At 43.0% G+C, this 22,115-nt stretch overlaps 1 protein-coding gene across 2 annotated transcripts; it reads right to left on the bottom strand.

The window, feature by feature from the left end:
- Nucleotides 1–2,838: 2,838 nt before the first annotated feature.
- On the bottom strand, nt 2,839–21,751 carry LOC111981089 (protein transport protein Sec24A). 2 transcript variants are annotated; one of them, XM_024012234.1, is made up of 23 exons: nt 21,185–21,751; nt 17,871–18,416; nt 16,178–16,339; nt 15,261–15,335; nt 14,961–15,133; nt 12,862–13,043; nt 12,612–12,714; nt 12,124–12,250; nt 11,675–11,784; nt 11,278–11,390; nt 10,912–11,030; nt 10,604–10,659; nt 10,202–10,408; nt 9,797–9,920; nt 9,401–9,559; nt 8,895–9,068; nt 8,343–8,453; nt 7,658–7,833; nt 6,796–6,933; nt 5,430–5,534; nt 5,093–5,185; nt 4,736–4,839; nt 2,839–4,363 (listed from the first exon to the last, which is right to left on the bottom strand). In XM_024012234.1, exons 1-23 carry the CDS (start codon nt 21,240–21,242, stop codon nt 4,249–4,251), a joined length of 3,330 nt encoding a protein of 1,109 aa, XP_023868002.1. In that variant the 5' UTR covers nt 21,243–21,751; the 3' UTR covers nt 2,839–4,248. The 2 variants fall into 2 exon arrangements, with proteins under 2 accessions (XP_023868002.1, XP_070305386.1); XM_070449285.1 differs by lacking the exon at nt 21,185–21,751 and adding an exon at nt 18,884–19,007.
- Between the last annotated feature and the right edge of the window lie 364 nt (nt 21,752–22,115).

Here is a 22,115-nt window from a genome sequence, read left to right as displayed (position 1 = left end):
GCATTGAAATCCACAAGGGAAGAGGTGAGAGGAGCGCGCATAGATGCGAGAAAGAATACAACGTGGCTGCTATGGAAGTGAACTGTGTTTACYCGTGATCAGTGTASTATTCACTCTGCCGATTCTGTTGAAAACGTTTCTTAAACGGAAGCAAACGGAACAATACGGGGATAAACATACCTGAATTTGTACAATAAAAACTKATGTTTGCAACTGTTGGACTAATGATTACACCCTATATCAGCTAGATGCAGGTAAGAGTGTGCAAGGCATTATTGAATGTCACTGTCTGTCACCTTAAATGTGTCTCTCGACCTGTGTGCACCTACGTTGTAAACTGTTATTCATAGGCTAGGTTGTAGCAACCGCATGATGGGTATTGGAACATTTGAGTATCATGTAGTAGCCTAAACCTATTGCRGTTACATTGAACTGGGTGAATGGAATATGAATGACAGTCATCCAATATGCTGTAATAGAAATAATGCCATGCTTATAAAAAAAAAAGAAACATCTTAATTAAACGGCACTGACTGCGACTGGAACGTACACTTATGTGACTTGCTAGCTAACTTTAGCTTGCTAGCTCAACGAATGCTGCTGGGCGAAGAAATATGCACCTCTTGCTGTTTTTTTGGTGACCTTATTTGACCTTTTCTGCTTCTTTTGAGAAACGGTTCGATCCTACCTTGGGGCACTACTTGTTGAGTAATTAAAACACTAAATCATGATACAGTAACTATTGGTCACATATGTATTCATTATAGAATTGTCAGTTATTAACGATAAACCTTTAAACTGCACTCTTCCTCCCCATCTCTAAGTTTCAGCTTCAGATGACAAAACCTGCACACATTCTGAGGGTTGCAGGTCTGCCGACTTCCTATTGGTCACACATTTAATAAGGAGAAATATCCAATAAACCAAAGACATTGCTTTAACTGTGAACAAACTTTATTGCAGACATTTTCCTCAAATAAAATGGAGCATACATAAAATAAACAAGTAACTACCATGTATTTACATTGGGGATAATGTGTGTGTGACAGAGATGTTGGGATAATGTGTGTGTGTGTGTGCATGTTGTGTTTTAAGTTTCCTTGTCACCCACCCATCTCTGCTTTGTCAGTCTTGATAGGCCCAGTGTATGCACTTCTGGGTGAGGCTGTCAGGCAGTGGTGGAGAGCATTGCAGATCTGAAAAGGAGATGCAAAGTGACAGTACGTATACAGCTCAACAACATGTTTGTGTGCACATCTGTTGGTGGGATTGAGCATATGTGTATGTAATATAATTCTGAATTACCTGTATCCATTTGGGAATCGTCAAAKGTTTCTCCCTTCAAGGCCAGTGAAGTAGGAACTGGTGAAGCCGGTKAATTAAATACCACAGCAGAGGACTGCTGTGACTACAGCTGAACTACTGGGGGTGGCAGATCTAAAAGAGAGGCATAATMTTCTTAKCTGACAATAATCATACAAGTAAACAGAGTGAATGAGTATKAGGCCTAGATTCAATRAGATCGAGCGTTAACCAGAGATAGCTGACACCAACATAGCTTATGTTTTGCCGGTGTCTGACGTTGGATCTGTCAAATCGGCAAGCAGCTGCTCTTGATCATTGTCACGAATCTACACCGTGAACGAGAAAGTGTAGGTTATATATAAATAATGACGCTCAAATTCAAAATCATTAAGCTAAATGAGGATTTATATCAGCTTAATCGAGGTGTAGATTACGTCTCAAATTCCAGTGTTTTAACTTGTAAACAGGGATGCATGAGATTTCTGTTAATGCGACTSCCTGCCGCCAACGGCAATGTGCGTTTTAGGTATAACGCCAGGACCGCTTGTGAATTTGACAGCTTTAAAAACAGTTCCACCAAAACAACCGCTATGCGGATGTGATTGAATAGAGCCTCAAGTGAGGGAGAGTATGCATATGATAATTACCTGCATCACCCGTCATGGCCGGTGAAGCAGGTGCCGGGGCAGACGTGTTAATATATATATATATATATATATATTATCTAGCTAGTATGATTGTAATCATCTGTAAAGTTGTTTTACATGCAAAGTAAGAAATAAAAGTTGACTTACCGGTCTGCTGCTCTTGGGAACTAGATGGAGGCATCCACATAGGTAAGCTGGACAATAGAACGAGTCAAAATTCACCCAAGGCTGAAAAATGGCTTTAGAACGTTGGCTACGCTAAAACACTAGCCCATATCAAATGAATGGAATCGAATGTTCGCAGAGCCTGTTTTGACTGGAGTGAAGCTTAGATTCCCATTTAGCCCAAATGGCACCAAAGAAAGGTATCCCTTTTTATTTTACRACTACAATCTGTTCTAGCGCCACAAAACTAACCGGTGGCCAGAATTATTACAGCCGGGTTGGTTTAGAAACCCCATTGACAATGCATGGGAAATGGTTTGTCAGTTTAGCCAAAGAATCACGGCTGCCGGTCAAATCAATGGTTGGTTATTAAAGTTTTCCAGTATCGAGATCCATGATTCCCCTTCAAGTGAAATATCACAATCAATTCTAACTTAACTCAAGCAACAATCAGTCAAAAGGAAATATTTTAAGTAGGTACTCTATCAATTGATTCCTCTTATTTAACGAGACAAGTTAGTTAATACAAATTGTTATTTACAATGACAGCCTAAGAACAGTGGGTTAACTGCCTTGTTCACGGGCAGAAAGACAGATTTTTACCTTGTCAGACCCAATCTCGCAACCTTTCTGTTACTGGCCCAATGCTCTAACCACTAGCCTACCTGCCGCCTCTTGGGAAAACTACTTCAACATCTATTAGGAATAAAACACGCAAACATTTTATTACTATTATTTAATTCTGGAAACTTCCACAAGAACAAATAATATCTTAAAYCCATAGTACTATTGAGACCAGAACAGCAACATCCTCTGGCCTTGTCAAATGTAGAAATGTTAACTGCAGGAAAGGTATGAATTGTGAAGTACAATAAGAATTACACCTTAAGTCACTATTTATTCCGTCATTACTTCTAAGATATGATATTGTATCTTCTTTGCATCAGAAAACATTCTGATATGTTCGTATTGCTTTTCACAGTTACGACAGTTGAATTTGAAAAGGCATACCATTTGAGACATCCATGTTTATCATACCCTGCTCATTCATGACAAACCACAATTAGGTTTAAAAAGTTCCGAACATTTTATTAGCGTCATTTCACCATATGTTCATACTAAAATCAACACTTTACCATAATGTAGTCTTTTCAATACACAAGTATCAATAAGCATGATTAAAAGATCACAATGGCTTTGTCTGTATTCAAGAATTTCCCATATCCTATTATATTAAAATATTTCATATATAGCGTTTGTATTTAAACAGAGGTTTAATAATAAAAAGTTCCCATAGAAGGCAATTAGAGGATTTAATCAGATCGGGATTCTCATTAAACAAAGCAACGTCTTCAGAGGTGTCGAATGTCCATGACAAGTGAGAGAGAGGAAAGAAAGGGTGAGAGAAGGACAGACCAGACCCAAGAGATGACAGCATTGCATTGTTTAGTCAACAACATTCGAAAGGCAGCAAATTATAACAAGGTTAGTTCGCCTTCAAACGTCTACATTTCTGCCTTTGCATTAAGCCTAGATTTGTTCGACACAATAACCAAAATAAAGCACACATCTGTCCTTCACAACTAAAATTGGTAGATCGTTATTCTTGTAGCTGAGATATTATTCTTACGCTCAAGGTGACATCCAATAATAAGTCCTCAGGGCAAGCGATACTCCAACATTGCCTTTAGCATGATACTTCTATTATTTTATTAGCAAATACAACTATGCTTTTGATCAAAAGACTTGACATCCATAACTGTATATGAAAAGATCTTAGAAAACCTTGTTCTTTGAGAATAAACACTGATTTCCTCAATCACTGACGTACATATCGTATCATGAGTTCCCTGGTTTCGACAAGCTGTTCCAGCTTGAAAAATAGTCAAACCAGCAGCAAAATCAGACCTCGCTTAGTCACCTCTGTCCATGTCCTGCTTACCACACAAAGTTTGATTCGTTTGAAAGAAAGTCTGCGGCTGGGGGAAATCTTCAGGAAAGGCAATGATACACACAAAAAAAATGGTGAGCCACAACCGAAGATGCTGTGAGAGGSAGCAGTCCCTGACAGGTTCCCACCGTTCGTTCACATACTGATGTTCCCAGGACTGGCTGACTGAATACACTGGGTTTACTTGGAGATTTGCTGTTGGACGTGGAGTAAAAACTCATAGTAAGACAAGGCCGACTCTGTCCGATCCTCTATCATGTTCTGCAAGAAGCTGGCTTTCAGTGGGCTCTCATCCCTGAAAGGGAACAAAAAAAGGGAGGTTGGATCCACAACATTTACACATCGTCTCTTGCAGAATTGACCTGAGCCGATTGACAGGTCAACAAAACTCCGTAGGCTGTCAACACTGTCAATGAGTTCAACCGGATCTAAATACTACGCATTCTATTTTGGCCTTTGTTTACCCAAGGAAAACATCAAACATTGTATGCAACCAAATTGCACCCTTATTCCCCATAGTGTGCACTACTTTTGACCAGAGCTCAACGGCCCTGGTCGACAGTAGTGAACTGTAAGTGGAATAGGGTGCAATTTGGAACGCAGACATTGCCTCTGAACTCGCAGTGCTCTAGTCTAGTAAAGCCACACCACTGTTCCTAATGCCTACCTGATGACATGCAGGATGGGGAAGAAGGGCCTCTGTTCCCTCAGCCAGCCGACGAACGCTCTGGTTCTCTGGGACTCTGCAGTGTCCAACTCTGGGAGCATGTTCTGGGAGATTCAACACCATTATAATGAAGCATCTTTATGGCACCCCTTTCAGGAAATCTGTTGTGCATCTCATTTAAAACAGCACTACTAAAATATATATATATATATATATAAATAACAAAAAAGATACAACTACCACATGTAAATACAGTATAATACACAGAGGTCCTGGTGAGTGATACAGAACCTTGACAGGAGCAGAGGAGCTGGGCTAAGAGAGTGAAAAATGGGAGCAGGTGTTTAAGTTCCTTACCATGTTCAGAGGCACAGCAGCGTAGTTTGGGAGCCCCAGGACTTGAGTGAGGAAGTTGGGGTTGCAGTTTCTTCCAATCCAGAGATAGATCACCTGTTCGGACAAAGGAGAAGTCAGTCAAGATTGTGTTCATGTTATCCATCGGTCCGTTTCTCCAGAAAAATCCACTGTAGATAGTGTTGCATGTCTATTTTAGGTTGTATGCCAAATTACAGATTCCTTTAAAGAAAATCAAGTAAATGAGGGCAAGCTAAAGCATGATGGCGCAATGCATCAGACTCTGGATTATTCATATGTCAATAACAAATAAATGCATCATCATGGTCATTCTACTAACCGAGCCAGCGTCCATAAGGAAGGCCCCATCTCTGCTCAGCTTCTCCACAGACAACTGCTGGACTCTGGGCTGGGGGATGGTGCGCTCACTGATGTTCAGGGCTCCCTGTGGTGGGAGAAGAAGAGGGGAGAAGCGAATAAAATAAATAGTTAATAAAGCGGAAATGTACAATATATCCACACGTCAGATGGAAGCAGAACCATGTATAGACAAACAAATGTGGACACCCCTTCAAATAGTGGAGTCAGCTGTATAAAATCGAGCACACAACCATTCAATCTCCATAGACCAACATTGGCAGTAGAATGGCCTTACTGAAGAGGTCAGTGACTTTCAACATGGCACCATCCTAGGATGCCAGCCTTCCAACAAGTCAGTTAGTCAAATTTCTGCCTTGCTAGAGCTGTCCCGGTCAACTAAGTGCTGTTATTGTGAATTGGAAACGTCTCCAAGAGCAACAATGGCTCAGCCGCGAAGCTACACAAGCTCACAGAACGGGATTGCAGAGTACTGAAGCTTGTAAACATCTGTCCTCGGTTGCAATACTCACTACAGAGTTCCAAACTGCCTCGAAGCAACGTCAGCACAATAACTGCTTGTCGGAAGCTTCATGAAATGGGTTTCCATGGCCGAGCAGCTGCACAAGCCTAATATGACCATACACAATGCAAAGCATCAGCTGGAGTGGTGTAAAGCTCGCCACCATTGGATTCTGGAGCAGTGGAGTGAAGTTCCCTGGAGTGACATCACGCTTTACTGTCTGGCAGTCCAACGGACTAATCTGGGTTTGGCGGATGCCAGAAGAAAGCTACCTGCCCCAATGCAGTACCAACTGTCAAGTTTGGTGGAGGAGGAATAATGGTCTTGGGCTGTTTTTCATGGTTCAGGCTGTTTAGTTTCAGTGATAAGAAATATTAACCCTACAGCATACAATGACATTCTAGATGAATCTGTGCTTCCAACTTTGTGGCAACAGATTGGGGAACGCCCTTTCCTGTTTCAGCATGACAACGCCCCCGTGCACAAAACAAGGTTCACACAAATTGTTTGTCGAGATCGATGTGGAAGAACTTGACTGGCTTGCACAGAGCCCTGACCTCAGAATGGAAGCAAGTACCTGCAGCAATGTCCCAACATCTGTTATAGCAGCAAATGGGGGGGGGGGACCAACTCCCTATTAATACCAATGATTTTGGAATGAGATGTTCGACGAGCAGGTGTCCACATACTTTTGTGTATGTAGTGTATGTAGTGTATGCATTATCATTTAAGACATGATCAAATATAACATTGTATAAACTACAAGAAAATATAGCTTCTCTCATTATCTATCTATGTGAACATCAGGGTTTCCCCTAGCCCTGACCTCATCAGTCAGATCGTCCACGCGGTACAGCGCTGGGTGGATCATCAGCATGACGTAGGCCAGGGGCTGGTACTTCAGCTGACACATGGCAAACACACGGTCGTCCAGCCTGGTGCTTGTACCCGTTCGGAAGGCTTTCTGTGGATCAGAGAACAAAAATGACATATGATCAAAGCATGAAGGAGAGACAAACAAATCGCAGTAGCTGCGTCTTACATTGTCAGTTTATATGACTAGATTTCTTATGGTGTTTTGCTGGTTTATGTTCCAAGACCTAAGCCATGCCGAGTTGTAATAGAACTACAGGAATAGCCTGTTTGGTGGGAGGTAGGTTTCGTCCCAAATGGCATCCTATTCTCTTAATGGTGCACTGCTTTTTTGGGGGGTATTTTACCCCTTTTTTCAATCGTCTCATCGCTGCAACTCCCCAACTGCCCCGGGAGAGGCGAAGGTGGCATCATGAGTCCTCCGAAACATAACCCGCCTAACCGCGTTCCTTAACACCCGCCAGCTTAACCCGGAAGCCAGCCGCACCAATGTGTCGGAGGAAACAACGTTCAACTGGCGACCGGGGTCAGCTCGCAGGCACCCAGCCCGCCACAATGAGTTGCTAGAGCCAAGTAAAGCCCCACTGGCCAAACCCGGATGACACTGGGCCAACTCTGCGCCGTCCTATGGGACTCAGGCCGGTTGAGGCACAGCCTGGGAAATGAACCCAGGTCTGGAGTAAAGCCTGCAGCACTGCATGCAGTGCCTTAGGCCCATGGTGCACTGCTTTTGACAAGAGCAAAAGGGTATATTTTGAGACAAAGCCGTAGACTGCCAGGGGACTAGCCAGGAAGGGAGTGGGTGGATAGCGTACCTGTTTGAGCAGGGCGAGGATGTAGAGGGGGAACAGTCTGAGGCAGGCGGGGGCCAGGAGGCCAGGCTGCTGGATGGTGAGTACAGAGGTGCGGAAGGACGTCAGAGAGTCGATGGACGCGTTGGTCATCGCGTCCCTGGCGTCACTCAAACTGGCCGTCACTGAGCGATCCACAGCTGGAGAGCGAGAGACACACATCAGGAAAAAATAACCAAATTCAAACCTCAGCTACATTTCTCAGGGATTGTGATTCACAAGTTACATGAATGTACAGTACATGCAACCGTTGGTTTAAATCATTTCTTGTTGCTTTATATCAGGGTAAACTATCAATAATAATGGTATAATATTATTACAGTAGGTTCTCTTTAGAAGAATAACATTTCATCAGTGACTGAATAGACATGGGTAAAACCCCCATCAACACACTATATGAAGAGGAGTTCACAGTCAGTTTCATTTAGCTACTTGGATCCCTCAAAAGGTCACGGTAACCAGGCAACCATCTGATATCACTTACAACCATCTGTCCATGCAAATTAGGCAACTATGGTAGGGTGGGGATGACAAGCCTGCGCTCACTATGAGACATTAACGATCACAGGATGGGACACACTAAGGACTTCACCGTGATGGAAATAAAACATGCCTTTAATAACTACACAAATACCAACAAACTACCTACCCATGCTAGCCAGCAGACAAGTGATGGCCTGGACATCAGCCCCAGCGAAGATGTCGGATAGGGAGTTGACAACAGGCAAACACATGGTGTGGACTCTGATTCGTCGCTCTCCTGTAGAAATACAACACCAAGCAACAAGTTACTGTTTCAGTATTACAATGGGTATACATCTGAAATAAACATTGGTCAAGTAAGGAAACAAAAAAATATTAACTCAATTGCACTTCAGAAAGAACATGTTTACATTTCGGTATTCAGTTTAAAAAGTGTTCCATCTCACCCTTTCATGGCTCACGTTTACAAACATGGAGTCTTGAGTCCCAAACGGAACTCTTTTCTCTATATTGTGCACTTTTTTTTATTTTATTAGCCAGAGCCTTTTGAGTCCTGGTAAAAAGTAGGGCACTATGCATGGAATAGTGTGCTATTTGTGACGTATACAATGAGTCTCAACCAAGTAAATCCCACAGAAAAATAATGACGCTTTTTGGTAAACTCCCCTATACTACCACAGAGTCCCCCAGCCCACCACAGTAGCTTCAGACAGTATACCTTTGCTGGACGTGTAGAGCAAAGCAGCCTGGAAGGAGACCGACTGCATGTCCACCAGGTTCTCTTCAATGGACATCTGCACAGCGAAGCCTGCATCTGGGTTCACGTTGGGCAGAGACAGCAGGTCCGTGGAGCGCACAAAGAAGTTCCCATGGAACGTGTGGATGGACAAACCTACATGGAGGTTAAGGGGTTTGAGTTGAATATTCTTTTCACAATAATCAACATGCAAAATAGATTGAAGTGGGTCAGAGAGATTTGAGTTAAATTCATTTCAAGTTCATCCTCCCAGATAAAGAAATCTACTGGAGCAGGGACAGACTCACAAGTTCACAGGGTTAACATTATCCTTCATCATTGAGCATTGAGATTATCAGCAAATAATTTACACAGATTTAAGATGAAATAAGATGCATTGTCCCCGAAGGGAAATTCGTCTCAGACAATTAAAGCGCTGCTGCTTTCACATAATACAATAAAATCAGCACAGTGAAAAAAGTAGTCACCTTTAGAGCAGCGTATCCTCATGACAGCCTCGAAGCCGATCTTGCGGGTGAGGTACCTCTTGAGATCCTTCTGGAAGCACTCTACCCCGGCTGGATTGTGCTGCTGGTGGTAGGAGGGGTAGTAGTACACACTTCCCGCTGAGTACCTGGATATGCAACCTGACGGGAGGAGAGAGAGAAGATTGAGAGATTACACATGAATCCAGCCAAGGTATGATGTTCTATACACAAGGGGAAATGTTATTTGTCACCAGCAAGACACATACAGTAACATACACATACTGTACACAGAGACATGCACAGGGCACTGATTGCTTGTGGAATAAGGTGACTTCGTAAACAATCACACATTGTAGTGCAGATTAGATTAGGTGAGTGGTTGAAGGCGCCACTCACCTAAAGAGGCCAGGTCACAGTACTGGGAGCTCAGTAGGAACAGATCCACAGCCACCTGCTGTCCTGAACAGTCCAGGGCCAGCTTCTTATAGAAGTCTGTGGCAGGAGAAAGATGCTGGATATCCTAGGGAATCACCACACAACGAGCACCACAGACAATAGTTTAAAACATTTTTTTTGTTTTAAAGTGGGTATATTATGCACAACACATTTCTGAAACCCTATCTTTGGGATTGAAGTTATCATGTTTCAACCATCACTGCACAACAGACATGCACATTGCATACAACTAGAAATGTGGGCGCATCCCAAATGGCACAGTATTCCCTACGTATGGGACATATAGGGTGCAATTTCAGATGCAGAACGTATAAACCAGTGTGAACCGGTCTCTCTAGTCTCTACCTTGGCAGAAGCCCTCTGGTTGGGGTCCTCTCTGGACTTGAGGGCCCCCACGCCCAGGCTGGGCAGCTGGGTCTGGAAGACGGACACACGCCCTCCGGTGGCCGACAGCAGCTTGAACGCTGCCTGCAGGGCTGGGCCTAGAGCACACTGGGTCTCCATGGTCTTGCCAAACATCTGGGGCAAGCTCTTCAGCAGATCCTGCACCAGCTGCAAAAATAGAAAGACATTTACATAAAGTATTGAAATGCAAAACAGAGCTAAAGAGAGGCTTAGGCAAAACTAAGTGACCCAATGTGAGAGTGTCTTGATTAATTCAGGCAATGTGGTGAGTTGTTTGACAGARTTGAGTCATAGCCTTTTCGTTTTATATTAGCCCGTCTCTGGGGAATATTAGCTCCTTACCTCCTTGCATTCATTGAGGTTCACTAACAGGCTGTCTGGTGTTGGTAAAAATATATCTGGAGAAAAAGAAAGACAGCACAGAAGATAAGACTATTTTGACCTCTTAAAAGTACAGTATTTGATCACTTCTAGGCAGTGAATTAGTCTACAGATGAAGCTTGTAAACCCTTGCGCCATATTATTTTTTTCTTACGAGACGCAAATAAACAGCACAAATAGAACAGACAAAACAGACCCCACACAATGCAATTTAAAGAGCTATGTTCACAATCGTCTCTTATTCTTTTTTTTCTCTTCTTTACTCTCACCTTCGATGTCAGAGACTACGAGCATCTGTGGTTGGGACAGGCCCTCCTGGAGGTTGTAGAAGTGGATGGTGCTGTCAAATGTGATGAAGCCAATCTTTGTCCTCGAGTCCCCAGGGAGCCTGGAACACAGACAGGCATTCAGAAGGACTTGTTCAGCAGACAGTCACAGGACACACATTTTTTGTTAAAAGCTACATTGTTTTGGGGTTATTGGAGACGAAACACTTTAAAGCTAGCAAGGTTTCGACTAAAACTTCAGGAAAATGTTAGTTTCTTAAGCCGAGAACATAAGAAAACGGACCATGCTGCAAAGGCCTAATCAGCTTTTTTTGTCAGTGTCTCAGTGGTGACGTTGATCATACATACGCATTGATGTTCTCGAGCAGTGACTGACAGACGACGTCTAGGTATCCTGTTTCCACGGCATTGTGGGATACGTCCAGCACGATGAGGTAAACAGCAGGCTGGGGGGGTCTCAGCTGAGTATGACAGGTTTCACCACGTCAATACATAGACTAACACAAACASGCAGACACAAAATATGTAAACGTTTCCTAGAAAAACGGCAGTAAATTATGAAAAACTTAAGCGCATCATAAAGCCTGTTGGAATCACTTCATGAACACAGCAGCAGTAGCACCCAGCTCACTTCATCCGCATTTTATTAGCGGATTAAAGGGGGCAAAATTCCACATAGAGAAGATATATTTTCAGGCAGAAAATAGAATCAATCAATCTTGAAAGACTACATATGTGTATTTACCATGTATTCTGATGGTGCAATGAACTCGAGGGTGGCATTCTGGACCTCAGGTCTTTTGTGTGGCTCGCCATACGATCTGCTGACTGGGTTGTACATGAACTCCTCTGGAACTATACCAAACAAAGATGGAGGTTATCATCACAGTCAGAAAGGAGCAGCACCAGGCTTGTCCTTGTCCATCACCACTAATATCGGCAGGTTAACGATATTCTGGATGTTTAGGTCAAAGCGGTGTGCTTGAAAACCTTGGTAGAGCATGGGTGAAATTAGTCCTTGTGGTGCTTGTGTGAATTTCCATTATTTTTTCAGCTTCAGACAAGCCTAACTTCTCACTTGGAACCTAATTTTAGTGTTTAATTAAATAATGAACATTGGATCTGGTCAAAGGAAGTGCCATATATGGGGAATAGGGTGTCATTTGAGAGGAGCTTGGTGGCTGTGGTCCTCACCGTCGTTGACCCGGTAACACAGGTTACACTTCCATCTCCTCTGGTCCAGGAAGGTCACGAAGGGGTTGATGTACGTCCTGCAGGAGCGACACCTCACTATAGTGCTAGAGGTGACCACAGGCAGTTGCTGCAGTGCACAGACAAACCAAAACAATTAAGGGGCAATCTGGGATTAGTACATACATTTTAATGAAATACTGTATATACACCCATCGCCTCTTGAATAATTTTACTTAATACAGCTAGTTGCTGCAGTGCACAGAGAAACAATTAGATTGTCATAGCCTATCATCAATGACAAGTCCCACACAAATCTTTAAAAAAACAAATTGCATTTCAGACATGATCACAGATGCGTAGATTGAAGATAATTTTCCTAGGCTATATGCATCCTTTGATATTTTACTAGAAGCGGGACTGGTAGAAGGAAGATTCTACTGAAGGTTGGGCATGTTTTGCAAGTTGGGAGTGAGTGGGCAACGTCTTACCGAGAGATCTTTGAAGGGATGGAGGAGCAAGCCGAGTGGGAGCTTGGCTTTGTTTAACAGAGACTGGGTCTGGGGGATGCTGGTCAGGGTACTGCGGAAGACCCTGTAGTGAAAGGGAGATGCACAACAGGTCAGAACCGGTACATATTATTTACATGTAGGGTCAAGTTCAAGCACATTAATACACAATATTCACAATGTGGTGGGAGGGTTGACGTTGAGAAACAACGCCAGACAAACTACTACGCACTCTGGGTGGCAGTTGATTTTCTGCAGGTCCTGGGACAGGCAGGGCGTAGGAGGGGTGACTGGGCCCGGAGGGAGCAGGCTCCTCTCCTGCAGCAGGTTGACCACCCTCAGGGCCTCTGGGGTCTGGGACTGCAGACTCAAACCAGACAAGGAGGGGCTCAGTTGGGCTGGACCTGCAGAGGGCTGCGGAGGGKAATTAGGACAGTTAACCGGTGAATACATTGAATGAGGGCAGCACTTAACTAGGATACACCCTTGAGGGTCTGATCAAAAAGTAGTGCACTTGTTGTGCATCCCTGGTAAGTTTCAATATTTCAGTCTATGCATGTCCTATTTCAACATAGAGTTCATTTTAAAAACGTCTGAGTGTTCAATAGTCAGACATGCGCTAAGATCTGACTGTATATCATACAGAAGGTTCAGCTATGAACTGTAGAATTTAAAGTGGAACTGACAGCATTTTAGCATCATAAAATAAATTCATATACATCCCCAGGAAAAAAAGTATTTTTTTCTGAGCACTTCGATAAGGTCATTTTCACAAATGTATAGAATGTTTGGGAATGACGTATAGTAAGGCATTTGTGAAAATTCTTTAGCAATATAGAGTGGGAAAGCAGCCGCGCATTTGGACAATTAATAGACACTGCAGTAAATAAAACCTAACAAAAACATCCGTCTTGATCAGAACCGGAGTCAACGCAGACCGGTGCCCCATAGCCAATCAGAGATTCAGTAGGCATATATGCAAATAAGTCATTTGCAACACGTGCCTGCAATCAATCACTTCGAACTGGACTGTGTGATTACAGGCAGTTGCAACAGCGCAACTTTAGATCATCAGAACGCATTAGTCAAAAGCCACAAAATACACCTGAATTGATTTCTGCAAATACCACGGGAGTCCTCACATTTTGGATCTTCACAGTCCTATTGATCAAGCCACCATGAAAAGTTAAGCTTTCCCCCCCTCAGTTGCCTATGCACATCAACAAGATAAACAACTAATGCTAGCCAGATAAGCTCAAATCTAACGAGGGAACATAAGATAAACCCTCTCAAAAAAAAAAAAAAAAAAAAAAAAGGTAGTTGGCTGTCAAAATTGCACTTAAACAATGGGGAATAAAATCCTGCTCATCCTTCTGCAGCTTGCCAGCCAATGCATGCTTGTACTAACCCAAATACATTTGACGTCGACGTCAAATAGATTTGATCGACAACTAAGAGATCTATTATCCACAGTTAGCATTCGTTCAAGTTCAGCATAGCTACCTAGGAAAGCGATGTACATTTCTTTCTAGCTAACCAAATGACACCTGCCTCTAGCTGTAGCCACTGAAAAAAGGTGAGGGGAAAAGGTCAGTCACACCTCCAATGATATGACATCCTCCCAGCAGCTAGCGTTAGGCGCAGTGTTTTTAGCTTACTAAATAGATAAGCTAGCTCAGGGGAGTCAAACTCAATCAACGCACAGCCATATAGAAAAATAATACCCCGAATTTGCAGGCTAGACAGCCTATTTGTTAAAAGAAAGAGCGCAACTGTGTCCCAAACTGCCCATTGTTTTATTGGAAATAATACGGCCCTTTGTAATGTCCACTTATTGGATGCTGTATATAGGACTTTAATATATTAAAACTAAAGAGATATGTCCAGCCTTTGCTGCTATGCTTGCAGATGTACATAATACGCTGCGGCCCTAATCAAAAAGGTATTTAGTAACTCCAAATAGTAGCTATAGGTTTGTTGCAACATTTAAACATGTTTTTCATTTTTTTGCACTGCATGGATCACCAGTGGGGTTGAATGCCAGGCCAGCTGTGATTTACAACAATAGCAATAGTTTTTGGACTACTATCCATCTATAACTGCATCCACCTATTCMGCCAACAATGCCTTACCGTACGTACATCATGAAATAGATAAAAATAGGTTCTAACATCTCTTAAAGTTGTTTTTGAGGCATAAACTGGGATTTTGATATTTATTATTTACTGAAAGTATGATTGTACGTTTCATATCTGCAAAGTAGTTCAAACTGTCAATTAAAATCCAAGACTTGAATTGGCAAAGCATAGAGATGGAAGTCAGGTCGCTTACCTGCTGGTATGGCTGAGGATGGGTGTAAGGCTGCGTCAAGGGCTGCATGGGATGTTGCATGGTAGCGGCGTTAGGGGGTGCCGAGGTGTTCTGGTACCCCGGGGGTAGAGAGGGGTAGGATAGACCCATGTGTCGAGTAGGGGGGCCTGGCTGCTGGGGCGGGAGTGGGCCAGCTATAGGGACAAGCACCAAAACAGGCCTCATGTCAGTTCTTAGTGTTGCTAGTAGTAAATCTAGGGGACTAAAAAGTTACATTAGTCATTCATTTCTGATGAAACTATAATGTAGTGGACGACTGACCCATTGTAGGGCCCATCTCCAAGTGATCAAAGCTGTTGGGAACTTGAGCACCATTACCAGGTGTGGGCATGTGTCCTGTTACAGTGCAAACATAACATTAGGGGTCAGAATAAAGATGCATTAAAACAAACAAAACACCACTACTTGTGTAAGCACTTAAAAAGGCACAATCTGTACATTTGGGAAAACTTAGTAATTAGCATACATGTTGTTTGTGTTATGTTTCAGGTCAGTTGTGGTTGTACTTTGTATCATTGCCAAAGGGTTGAGAACATATGAATTACGCATTCAATGTACCCAATTCACAGTCACAATGACAGACAGTAAGACAACGTGATAAATTGGACACATGGGGGAAAACACAGACAAACTCGGAAATAGTGTCAGATGTAAACAGGTGATATCTGAAATATCCATGGAAGTTCCAGGCCTTTTGTTCCTTGCGAAACCATGTTAAAAATCTAATAGAAGACAATGGATCGTCATCAAAACTGCACAGGGGACACAACACACTGACAGCGACGAAACCACACCTGGACACTCAAAATCATTCTCCTGGTTCTCGTTCTCAGTGTGGGAAGCATCATCACTAGCATCACTCTGACCCTGAGCTGGCATGGTGGGAAGACAGAAGGCAATGAGACCCAAAGGGGGTGGCTGTTGGGAGCTAGTTCCACTATTGAGAAACCCCACYTTAGACCCCGCCACCCCAGAGGAAAAGATAAATATTGATAAAATGAATGTACAACTACTGAACCACAAATAAACCACAGTACAAATGAGGATTATTCAACAAGTAAGGTAAACAAACTAGGATCTGGTTCCCCTCTTATTCATTAAAAGGCTAAACTGATCACAGATCAGCACTCCTACTCAGACCTTCCCTGAATACGGCATCAGAACTGATATTTCCTTACCATCAGTCTTGGGGCCAAGGGGAGGGGTGGCATTGCCCATGGGGGGTCCAGCAGTGGGTGGGGTGGGTCTCACAGAGGGTGGGGGGCCGCCGTAAGGCGCTCTCATACCTGGCTGGTATGAGTGAGGAGCTGCCATGGGGTTCATCGGAAGAGGGGCAGAGCCTGGACAAAAACATGTAGGGTCATTAGCTACACATATTACATGTATCTTACACAGTATCCTATCCAAACACCCATCAACTAAAACCTTGTACAATTGTTTGGTTGACATTTTGGATATTACATAAATGGCACCTACATAGTATTGTGCTGCCAGCCCAGACATCAACCTGGCTGTGGCACAATGGCTGTGGTCAAGGCTAACCTATCACATAACCTTAGACAAAACTGGCAACTACACATCATGACAATGTAACCTATAAGACATGGGGGTATATGAGAACTACCGTGCATAAGATGGAAAACGGCCCGTGGCGAGCAGCATTACAAACCCACACTGGAGGTGACAGGTCAGGTAATGTCAATGAACTGGAAGACACCTAGGCGACTACTGAGACTACACTGGGGCATTCCAAATAAGAACAATCTGATGTTGCTTCCAACATCAAAGAACTGTCATTCAGAGATTGTAAGTGTGAATAAATATTCAATCATCAAATCAACTTGAATGAAAATAGTAAACTAGACAGATTAGAGTGAATCATGTTAAAACAGAAGTCAGGAAGACAGTTATGTCAGCCAGATAATGTGATATTTCTTAGACCACAATGTTGTATAATGCAYTAACGGCTTTGATCATGAATCACTGATGGCTTCTGACCAAAAATAAGCCACAAACCACTACAGTGGTAGTGGGGGTAAGTGGTGACTAAACTATCTCACTTCCCCAGAAGTTACTGAAACTAATTTGGCCTGTGAACAAGTATCCTTGAGTAAAGAGTGTCTGCCAAGGAGATATGTGTAGCCAAACTGATCTGTTCGTGTGGGAACGGGAGCAGGAGGGGGCAATGTCCACTTTCAACATCAGTTAGCTAGACCACAGAACAAGGAGCCAGATGTTTCACCGGATGTGCAAATCTGATGCATCCGGGTAGGCATTTCCACTACCCACCAAATATGGCTGAGGGGAAGCCCAGTGGCTGACAGTGGGAGAAGATGGAGTGAGATTGACTTCGGTCTACATTCGGCCCATTTTCTCATRGATGGAACATTTGATCTCATTAGAMCGCTATTCACAAAACTAGAATCTGTTACGAACAGTGGACTAAGTTTTGTAGACTTTACCCCCCAAAAAATTAAAACGTGGTTTAGGAGTGCAAGGGCAAATAGTTATTGGACATACCATGCTAGAACGCGCCAATAGGATCTTGCTAGCTCGTGCTTGGCTCTGCCCACCTCCTTGCTTGTTCTGCCCACTTTGATTACGTTTTTTTCCCCACTGGAAACGACAGGCTGTGGTCTATCTTGGGTTAGTTCTAAAAAAATCTTAAGCTAAACCACCATCGGTGCCACCGATGTGGAGTGTCATTACACAGACAAAACAACCATAACATGTCATAAAACATGTCATAAGATCATAATGATATCTCAAGTTTTCAACAAAGTGTTCTTCATTGTAGAAACAAACAGCTGTAGAATATGTAACACTTAATCATGCAGCCTTTGTACTGCTCCCTCCAGCACTGTGCTTTACCTTGCTGGGTGTATCCCTGGAGCGAGGTGGGAGGCCCCAGGGGTTGCGTGGCATTGTGGAAGACAGATGGCGTTGCGTGGTACTCTGCCGAGGTGGCCTGGGGGGTTGCCAGGCTGGGCGAGGAGGTTATGTGATTACCCACAGGCCTAAGGGGAGGCACGGCCATAGGAGGCGGTGCCCCCATTGATGGAGGAGCTCCCATCGGAGGAGTCCCCCCATACTGCCAGGCTGGGGCGTGCTGGTAGTTGTTAGCAGACACAGGTGGAGGGGTGGCATGCGCTGGGGGCATCCTGGAGCCTGGGCCAGGGCTGGCAGACTGAGGTGGGGTCATGGAATGTTGAGGTCCCATAGGAGGCCTTTTTAACATGGGCTGACCTGGAAGGGCCTGGTTAGAGCTGACTGGTGGGATGGGCTGGTAGGGACCGGAGTTATAGAGACCAGGGCCAGGCGGCATAGCACCCTTGGCTTGCATTGGGTTGTATGGAGTCTGGTGGGCCATGTAACCTGGTCCGGGTGGCTGCAGCGCTACTGGATTCTGTGAGGGACCTGGAAGACGGGAAAATGATACGAGGTTAGATGACTCCAGGCCAGTTTGACTTAAAGACAAGCACCATACTCTGACATCCCACGTGAATGTCCCTATAGTCTGCATTCAAAACATAGAGGTTCATTTTGCATGGCACAGTGTAGACCATTCCATTGGTCCTTAAGTGAAATCTCCACCCCCAGGGCACCAGGCCATGCAAAACAAACTACATCAATAATAGCCCACTGCCTCATTTGCATGCCAATTAATGCAGATGAAGATAATCTCACTCTACAACCAATGTTTCATTACTACACTATGAACTGCATGGCAGTACTGATTGACTAGGCCTACAACAGTTATGCAACAACGGAAATTATGATTTAAATAGACTCCAGGCCTCCAAAATAAGAAAAACAATCTGTGGACAGACTGACAAAGCAATAACATTACTCAACACACTTAGAGAAGGATATAATCTTCTCACCTGGATTTAAAGCATGCTGCTCCTTTACTGACAGTGAGTGTGAACAGAGAGGAACGGACTGATTAGAAAACTTGTCAATAGTGAAGACAAAAACCCATAAACCCAGCATTTCTAGGCAGCCCCGGGGAAATTGCCAAAATGAAGCTAACGGCCGGCCACAGCTGTCATGTTGAGGGCTTCCTCCAATCACAGTGAACCTGGCCTTGGTGAACCTGTCAGTGAACCTGGTACAACTGCTCAGCCAATTAAAGAGTAAGATGAGGCAAATGAGCACGACAGACAAGAATAGGAGTCACAGGAAGTAGATCCTGTACAGCAACGAGGGTCTATCGTCTTAAAGTGGAAACAGTAAATTGAGTTGGATGAATTCAGCATAGATTAAATCCACTTTGGCAAGAACAATAACACTTGAGTGCTAGCTTTTGCTACCAACATAATAGAACAGTAATCTAGAGAACATATGAAATGCCTTCTGTTAGTAAGATGGATGTTTGAAGCATCTTGGTTTGATCAGAGTTGAAAGACCAATGTTGGAGTAGAGGCATTAAATTGACTAATGCAGAGATAAGGAAACAACAAAGCCAGATTAACTCTATCCTAGGAAGTTTAATCATAATAGCTCAGACATCAGTAGGATTGTCAAACATTTGACAACACTTAGCACCTCTGAACAGTGTCGGCAGACAAATCTCATGTTCACACAGCAATGACATTAAAGTCGTCAGTCACTCAGACTTGTTAAATACTCCAAACCAGAAGGTGGCAGTAGCATTGTTAGGCAATGCATGCCCGTGTGTGTTGCTTAGTCTACTGTCTCAATTCCAATGTTCTCTAGCTAGCTGCACTAATGTTGCTATTTTGTAGAAAGCCCTTGTTGATCCTTGCCAGATGGCCACAGCTAGATGACTACCTAGCAAGATTACTTAATTCAGTCTCCATAATGCCAGTGCTAGCTCATAGCCAAATGTTTAGCTAGCACAACATAGTGTTTTCATTAAGTATACACACGGACTTCTCCACATTTTGTTGTGTTGCAGCCTGAATTTAAAACTGATTAAATTGAGATGGGTTGTCACTGGCCTACATCTAAAATGTCTTAAGTCAGTAAGTATTCAACCCGTTATGGCAAGCCTAAATAAATTCAGGAGTAAAAATGTCCTTAAATGTCCTTAATGTCCACATAGACTGAGTCCATGCAACTTATGTGCAATAAGTGTTTTAAATGATTTTTTAATGACTACCTCATCTCTGTACCCCACATATACATTTATCTGTAAGGTCCCTCAGAGCACAGAATCAACCACAAAGACCAGTGAGGTTTGAGCATGGTTAAGTTAATTACACTTTGGATGTTATTTCAATACAGTCACTACAAAGATACAAGCGTCCTTCCTAACTCAGTTGCCGGAGAGGAAGGAAACCATTCAGGAATTTCACCATGAGGCTAATGGTAACTTTAAAACAGTTAGAGTTGAATGGCTGTGACAGGAGAAAACTGAGGATGGATCAACATTGTATACTGAATAATATAACAATCGCAACATTTTTACTGAGTTACAGTTGATAAGGAAATCAGTCAACTGAAATACATTTTATAAGCCATAATCTATGGATTAACTCTAAAACGACATTGGAGGCAGTTTATGGTAGAAAATGAACATTACTTTCTCTACCATAAGCTAAAAGATACATCTACAAACATTTAAACGAAATACTGTATGAGTCTATTCATTCCTATGGAGGACTGCMTTTCTGAGGAGTGCCAATATGGCCGACCGGTTGCTTCAAAGCCTCTTATTGGCCAATACGTAGTACAAGCAATCCAGGGTTTATATACACCATTGGTATACACAGGTCTGTTTACGAAGCATGTGAAAAATACAATTTGATTTCGAATTGCCAACTAACTGCAATTTGTGTCTCTAGAGGACAACCAAGTTTAGCTAGCTAACATTAGCCAACTCATCTGACTTGTCTCAACTATTCTAAGACAGATAAATGTTAGCTACCTGTCCTAGTTGGGGAATCAACGCGCTTACTTACAGCTATCCAAATAACGTAGCTATCTATATGAACATGTGTGCTTGTGGTCTCGATAAGAGCAATATTAAGTTAGCCCACTACTAGCAGCCATCATTCATGGTTAGCATTATTACCAAGGCAGCAAGCTACTGTAGTAATCTGGCCATCTTGCTAACAAGCCAAGTCAGATAAGGTCGGATAAAATCTTATCTTGCTAGCTAGTTAYCGTTAACGTAGAAAGCCAACAGAAGATAGTTAACTCGTGGCGAAAGTACTCACCATTTGCGTACGGCGGTCCTCCTGCCCCATTCTGAGAGCTAAAATCTGTACTTGACATTATGAAATAGACACCGACCGTAATCAAATATACTGCAGAAATGCTTGGTTGTCGAATAGCTAACTGCGTTTTACTTGGCTAAGTTAGCTGTTTACCTAGCAGGGTAACGTTAGATGTTTAGTTAACGGAGCGACTTTGCCACACAGGCTTTCAGGTAAAACAAAAAGTTAATTAGCTAGCCCACTTGTTAGCTATCACAGGACCATGATTGGGCCGTTCCCCGTTCAACTACGGGTGTAGGACTTGTCAAGACAATCATGTGAGGCCACTGAAATCACTTATCGTCTTGCACAGGAAGTTGGGATCACCCAGTAGACGATGGCTAGATGGGGTACAGATTATGTCCAAAATAATTTGTGTTGCATTTTAGCCAACCCTTAACATAACCTTAACCTAATTCTCAGAACCTGTTACGATTAATTATCCAAACCTGCAGCATAAATTATATTAAAAGTAAATTATGACATAAACTGTATCCATCGTAGTCCCACCCAGCAGGCTCAACGTAAAACCTCCTCAAGCATGCGCAGTTGGTACACGTGGCACTTCCTGTGCATAGTTGATTTCTACAGTACTGGAAACAGTGAAAAAGCTCACAATTTTGTACTGTCTTCGCTTCCTTTGATGTTTGAGTCCAAAAACATGGGATCAGTTCAATACATGGTGACAGACTGGCTTTTACAAATAAAATGAGTTTATATAAAACCAGACTAATGCTTAACGTTTTAATAAATACTTTTCTCTAGCGCGATTTTTGCTGGAGTTGAAGATTTTGGACTGGAAGTCGTTATTGTCAGATCAGAAATTTGGACATACAAACTGCCCCGTCAGATTGTTTGTACAATATGGCCTGATGAACATGAGTATTGAAAT

The sequence above is a fragment of the Salvelinus sp. IW2-2015 genome, linkage group LG20, assembly GCF_002910315.2.
Source record: "Salvelinus sp. IW2-2015 linkage group LG20, ASM291031v2, whole genome shotgun sequence".
In the NCBI taxonomy this organism is placed as follows: Eukaryota; Metazoa; Chordata; class Actinopteri; order Salmoniformes; family Salmonidae; genus Salvelinus; species Salvelinus sp. IW2-2015.
This window is presented reverse-complemented; position numbering and strand designations above follow the sequence as displayed.

What these genes read in the sequence shown, in the direction of transcription:
- LOC111981089 (XM_070449285.1), bottom strand. Translation starts at nt 18,992, where the DNA reads ATGCTGGGTTTATGGGTTTTTGTCTTCACTATTGACAAGTTTTCTAAT. An exon ending in CCAGGGATACACCCAGCAAG is followed by an intron (nt 16,340 to 17,870) that starts GTAAAGCACAGT and finishes GTTTTTGTCCAG; the next exon opens with GCTCTGCCCCTCTTCCGATG. An exon ending in CCCATCCTGCATGTCATCAG is followed by an intron (nt 4,364 to 4,735) that starts GTAGGCATTAGG and finishes GTTCCCTTTCAG; the next exon opens with GGATGAGAGCCCACTGAAAG.